The sequence below is a fragment of the Sphaeroforma arctica genome, assembly GCF_001186125.1.
Source record: "Sphaeroforma arctica JP610 unplaced genomic scaffold supercont1.47, whole genome shotgun sequence".
Taxonomy (NCBI): Eukaryota; class Ichthyosporea; order Ichthyophonida; genus Sphaeroforma; species Sphaeroforma arctica.
The window spans coordinates 163,514-169,944 of NW_014040511.1; the positions used below are offsets into that span (position 1 = coordinate 163,514).

Here is a 6,431-nt window from a genome sequence, read left to right on the forward strand (position 1 = left end):
TGTATATATATAAATTTTTATATATATATATGCACATATATATATTTATATATGCATATATATATATATATGTAATATACATAGATATATATAAATTAAATTATATACGTATATATATATATTTCTGTATATATATATATAGTATGTATATAATTTATAAAACGTATATATATATATACACTATATATACATACACACACATATATAGATATACATATATTTATAAATATATAGAAGCACACATATATTTATACAAACACACACACAGACATTTATATATATATATAAATCTATGGATATACATAAATATATATTTATATTATATGCATATACATATTTACACATATGTATACATATAATATATAAAAATAAATGAATATATATATATGTATATATATAAGCACGCATATATATAAATACACACACACACATATATATATACATTTATATGTATATTTATATAAATATATATATGTATGTATATATATATATGTATCATTAACATATAAATATATATATAGTATAAATATAAATTATGTATGTATATATATGTGTGTATAAATATATTTGTGCGTGTTCCCCATATTGTAAGCATCTCGTTGGGTTCACATGACGAATAGAACACCACTGTTTGCTAGTTCACACCGGGATATCAAGCAGCACTGATATGGCCCTATCTTTCCTATCACAATGTCGACACACACCCGTGAGCTCGACATCGCAATGGTCCTTGATGTTGTACATTCTTGCACGTGTTGCTTCTAGGTATGAAGTCGCCATAGCTGGAAGCATACACAGTGTTTGGTGCTCAAGGAGATCAGCTGCAGCCATACACTTTAATTTAATCTATACCTACTATATACATTGTACTGTCTTGCCATTGCATGCGCCGCCCCCCGTCGAACGCGCACGTCACATACATTCTCTCAAATCGTTTCAACGGCCAAGGCGTTGACTAAGGGGAAGCATCCCTGCCACCCAAAACAACCCTGCGATTGGATACGATCTCTAGAAAACCTGACCCACGACCAACACGTGCGTACCCAGGAACCTCGTGATACTATTTAAATGGCTTGTTTTGTGCGCTCACCGCACATACCATGACCTTACAGACATTCCGGACAGTTCCCAAGCATCCGTTGAAACGTTTTGGCATAACGTGTATGTAGACGAACGCCCGTGAAATATGCATACACCCACAAACACAGTGGACCTATGCACTGCGTGTAGGTAAGCCAGTCCACAGTCTCAGCTCTGGGACACGAGCAGCCTTGGGGTGGGTGGCACAGTACAGTCTTACTACTACCTATGTAATATCTATCTTTGCTAGGCACACCGCACAGTGCGTACCTCTCGCCCGTACGCCCATGCCGCACCCAAGCACACCCGCATCACCCCTTACGCCGTGAACTTATCGTCGTTGTTGAAACTTGAATTCCGTTTGCTGGCCTCTGAGTGCACCTGATACGACAGACCGGCTTCGTACTGACAGATGACCTTCCACTTCTTAGCAATGTCCTCCTGAATCTTTCGTTGGTCCCCTGACTTGGTCCACAGAGCGATCCTGTTCTGAGCCTTGCGGGGCGAACACACACAGCCGCACACTTCTGATTCGCTGTCTGTTAAAACTTGTCCAATCACAGCCAGCATCTGCGTTTAGGGGTATAACAAAATGAGCCGCGCGCCGTTGAGGAAGAGATCCAGACCGACAGGACACAACACGCTAGGTCTGGAAGACACCAGGTGTAAGTGCGATATTCGCTCTAGAGTATATCCGTAAATCGCGTCCACAGTCGGAATATACCAGCAAACATACAAGGTACACAGTGCTCACAACAGTCCCACAGACACAAGCCAGACAAGCCTGTGTTCATATATTGCCACCACAATACACAAAATGGGAGGACTACAGTCGGTGGATGAGTATACAGACCAATACCGTGAGCATCAAAGAGTATATAAAAGTCGTAGGTGTATAGTGCAACTATACGGTGATGTACGAGCATTTCTACGCGCACTGATTCCACAAAATCAGATACTCGATCCACCGTAGCGTCATTGCTGTTATAATTGTGCACTATGATATATCCAGATCACTCAGAACTCCATCGTCCTGAAACACTCTATCCGCCACAACAGCATAGTCCCACTTCTGACATATATATATATATATAAATAAATAAATATATGACACTTTGTGGTTACCTAGATAAGACATGTGTGCACTGGCTATTGGGTTGCGCGAAGGCCCACGCATATGAGAGTGATGAGCACCGATTGTATCATAATTCATCTGCGTTCAATATGGCGTTCAGAACACCTCGAATGTGCTGTTTTCTGGCCATAACCCAAAAAACGTTAATATAAAAACTGATATGTGTAAGTGTATATGATGTATATGTATATACCCACAACATACATTCATACCCACAACAAACCTACCGTATCAATCCACATCCTGTCCAATACCCCGTCCTTGCCCGATTGGACGGGGGTGGAGATGATCCACTTGCCGCCATGCAAGTTCTCGGGGTCCTCCCACATGGGCTTAACACCCTCTTTGAAGAAGTGGAAGTTAGATCCCGCCGGCAACTGTGAGGCTTTGGCCATGTTGTTTATGACTCTGTTGGAAGAGATGATGTGTAGGTATAAGTGAGCAGGTATATGCCTTAGGCGTACAGACCTTCAAATAATAGACATAAATCTGGTTAGTCGGATATCAGAGAGTGTACAGGAAGATGCCAGTACAGATAAAAACGTTCAGAAATTCAATATTTTAATCTCCAGTCGTTCGATATACACATTCACCCGAAGTTCATATGTTGATATAATCTCAAATCATCGATATATATAAACATATTCACTCAAAGTCGTTCAATATACACATTCACCCGAAGTTCACATGTTGATATTATCTCACAGTCATGAGATATATATATATATATATTCATTCGAAATATAAATCGTACAAGGAAGTGGCGTATTTGTGCTCTACGCTTGTAGGCCATATTGTCACTCAGCGTCGTAACAGGTGTCGGACTACTCGGCATTCTCAATAGTTTTTAGGGTTCATGGTATCTCAATAGTTATCTATACAACGGATTTACCCGTGCAGGATTTAAGCGTAGTATTTTGCCTATACCTATCCGAGCATTTCTACTATACACGAATGCATGTGTCCTTTTTAATCGGTGTGGGCCAATTTGCTACTACGGGGATACCCCATGTCTGTAACCAAAAAGGCACAAGTTTCTTTGTCTCCAGGGCTCGGTAGCGCTGCAACAACACGCTATCAAAGAAAACTTTTGAAAATCGGGGAATAGAGCCCATCGATCGCAGCTTTGTGATATCCACGTAGGAGTGATTAGGCACAATTTATAACGAATAAGCTCTACTTGGATTATTAATACATTGTACCACACAGAATAGCGGGCGTTCATTTGCCTTGCGAATGCTTCGCAGGTCATCACTTTGAGTCTCTCGTTAATATTTTAACGTTTGTAAAAATAGCAGCGCATCTTTCTGACTACATACTGACGCACGTAGTTTTTCAACCTCATGATTTAACTTGGAAACATTTTCAAAATAGCAACGCATTCACAACATGATCATGCAGCAAAATAGCGTATCTGTGTAAATATATATACACTTACATTTACTTTATATATATATATATTTAGGACATACCCCCAGAATTCTTCTATTGTGGTGATTGTGTAGACTGTCTTCAGCGTTGCCATCCAGTTGGCGGCTTCCACCTTATGTTTAGGAATATCAAACCTACAACGATACAGAATACAGTACGAATCAGTCGCAACGAAACAGAAATAATATATCAAAAGATACACTCGTGAGAAAAACTGAAGGTTCACCACGTACACAGATAACGAAGTCAGGTTGGACCTGAGGAATAATAGGCAGATGGTTATATTTGAAAAATTAATAGCGTAGGAAGTCATATTACAAGTATATATATATATATACTGCATATGTATGTATGTATATATATATGTGGTGTTGGAAGTCCTAATACGAGTATATATATATATATATATATATGAGTATACATATAAGACAAAACATACATATACACACGCACACATTATATATATATATATATATATACATTATCAATTGAACGTGATACAGAAGGCTGACACGTAAACACAAGTGGATAGTATGGGGCAATGCAACGACAAAAGAATACGAGTTCAAGTTTGATTCCAAGCCAAAAGTATGCGCCGCAAAACGCGATGTACACATCAAGCAATGCAAAGCTATCCGATAGGAACGAATGTGGACGGAAAATGCGCAACGCCATTGACGACTGTCACCAAACTTACCAATTGTGAAATCAAACATAGACATATGCACTTTGATACGGTATGTATTTGATTGCACGGTTAAGTGTCACGTGCATATCTCTCCTATATATATCGAGAGATATATCTCGTTTGTACGCATATATTTATATTATTTTGACTCGTATACATCCAAACATACCATAATACCCATCTGGCGCTCAAGGGGTGTGATACTGTAAAGTTGTCTTTATCATCGAACACGGTATTTTCTCCGCCAGTAGTTTTCTCTGTGGGACTATTCTTAGTAACTGTCTCTTCTGCCATGATTGCTTATAGTATAATATATAACGTAGTCGTGTATTGGGATGATACGTACCTGCTTTCGTTATGTCTCCTAATATCTTGAAATGATAGTTTAATATTTAAAATATGTGAGGTGTGTGCACGAGCATATTTAGCTGAAATCGCACACTCCAGTCGGCGTGAAAAACCGCGTGTAACATTGCCGACTTCATATTCCTAATTCCAAAAAAACCATACACAATTCGTTATTTAATATAAAATATCTAGTTTGCGACATGATAATTATTCATATTTCAAAATTAAATATCGGAATTATAATTTCTTTTAATAAAAAACAATCTATAAATAACCCTTTTTATATGTACTAAATATATAAATTGACGAAGACAGCCACAAGATGAGACCTGAAAACAAAATTGTTTTCGGTCTCTTGACAACAATGTTCGTTCATAGCCTCCTCCTAATTTTGTTTGAAAACATCCAGGGGAGCCTATGGTACATTCAAATTTCGAAACCCTAAAAAAAATAAAATGGGGTTTAATCTCCAAACTTTTGTACTGGTCTAAATATAAAAATTCGTGCACTGGTATTTATATATCTGTTTCAGTGTTTCTGAGCCAATATCGTATTTATGGGACTCTATTATAACACTTTGTGTCGGATTTTAGACGGCTATTTTCACTGCCATCAAAGAAAACAGCACATTCCACTTCCTAAGAAGCCCGCCCAAAAAGAACTGAAGAGACACTTATTTGTCCAAACTACGGGATTGGAAATACGACACTTCGTACTGTTTCCCTGCCCTCCAATCCCGCCTTTTGAATTTAGAGCGTATTTATTGGCCACTATATTTACTCCCGTATTTATATTTGTCAAAAATGTTTTTTTTATAATAAAACAATACCATTTTTTTTTTTGGGACGCCTATGTTTTGACAGTTCCCACCCCATTTCTTGCCCACAAAGTTTTGTGGTTTTCAAGTTAAAAAACAAACACACGGGGTCCAAGCCCCAAATGTCCCAGAATACGAAAACAAGTATGAATTCTATTTTTAGATTTCTAATTTTGCCCTAAATGTGTGTGTGTTTTCGGGCTAGGGCCCTTCTCCAGTCGAGTGGGGACGGGGAGGGTGTGTCCCAAACACCGGCTGTTTGGATTTTTGTACTTTTGGTATTTGGTGCGTGCGTCCGGCTGTCTCTGCTCTTTTACCCTACGAGTTCCAATCTGTCATTATTTTGTCAAGCGAATTGAAGTCTCTATTGTTTCCGTAGCCATTACATACGTACGTACATCCATACAAATAACGGAACAGGTGTGCTGGTTTAAAGCATTTTTACAGATACACCCACCCTTAACCCCGCTGTTTGTGACCACCTCCTGATTAACATGACCGACACTCTCAAGTTCGAGCCTACATGGTGTGTACTGAAAACCAGAATCATGCTAGTTGTGGAAATGTCACATTTTCAAGCACAGCCTAAACGCGCTTTTCAACTGTCATTGGCTCACTATTGCTGATACAATACAAACAAGCTTATATAATATCAAATATGAAACACTAGCACTCATATATATACAAGCTCGGACGATTGATATCAAGTGTATAATCGTCTATACACGTGTTAATGTGCAGCATACTTCGAGAAAAGCTCACTTGGATGTATATCTCAAGTGAATACGCATACGTACACGTATACAAAACACACATGTGCACACCACCATATAAATACACACGCACGCGCGCGCGCACACACAAACGAGTATATATATATATATATATATATATGTGTGTGTATGTCTGTATATGTATATATTTCGATATAT

The 6,431-nt window shown here is 38.3% G+C and overlaps 1 protein-coding gene across 1 annotated transcript; it reads right to left on the minus strand.

Moving 5' to 3' along the window:
• Positions 1 to 797: 797 nt before the first annotated feature.
• SARC_01226 (hypothetical protein) lies at positions 798 to 4,715 on the minus strand. The gene is made up of 4 exons (XM_014305074.1): positions 4,504 to 4,715; positions 3,688 to 3,780; positions 2,443 to 2,623; positions 798 to 1,650 (listed from the first exon to the last, which is right to left on the minus strand). The coding sequence occupies exons 1-4, from the start codon at positions 4,626 to 4,628 to the stop codon at positions 1,399 to 1,401; spliced, it is 651 nt and encodes a 216-aa protein (XP_014160549.1). The 5' UTR covers positions 4,629 to 4,715; the 3' UTR covers positions 798 to 1,398.
• Between the last annotated feature and the right edge of the window lie 1,716 nt (positions 4,716 to 6,431).

Excerpts from the sequence above, each read along its gene's own strand:
- SARC_01226 (XM_014305074.1), bottom strand. The coding sequence starts at position 4,628 with ATGGCAGAAGAGACAGTTACTAAGAATAGTCCCACAGAGAAAACTACT. Across the intron at positions 2,624-3,687 it reads ACAATAGAAGAATTCTGGGG|AGTCATAAACAACATGGCCA; the intron begins GTATGTCCTAAA and ends CTCTTCCAACAG. Across the intron at positions 1,651-2,442 it reads ACAGGATGTGGATTGATACG|ATGCTGGCTGTGATTGGACA; the intron begins GTAGGTTTGTTG and ends CCCTAAACGCAG.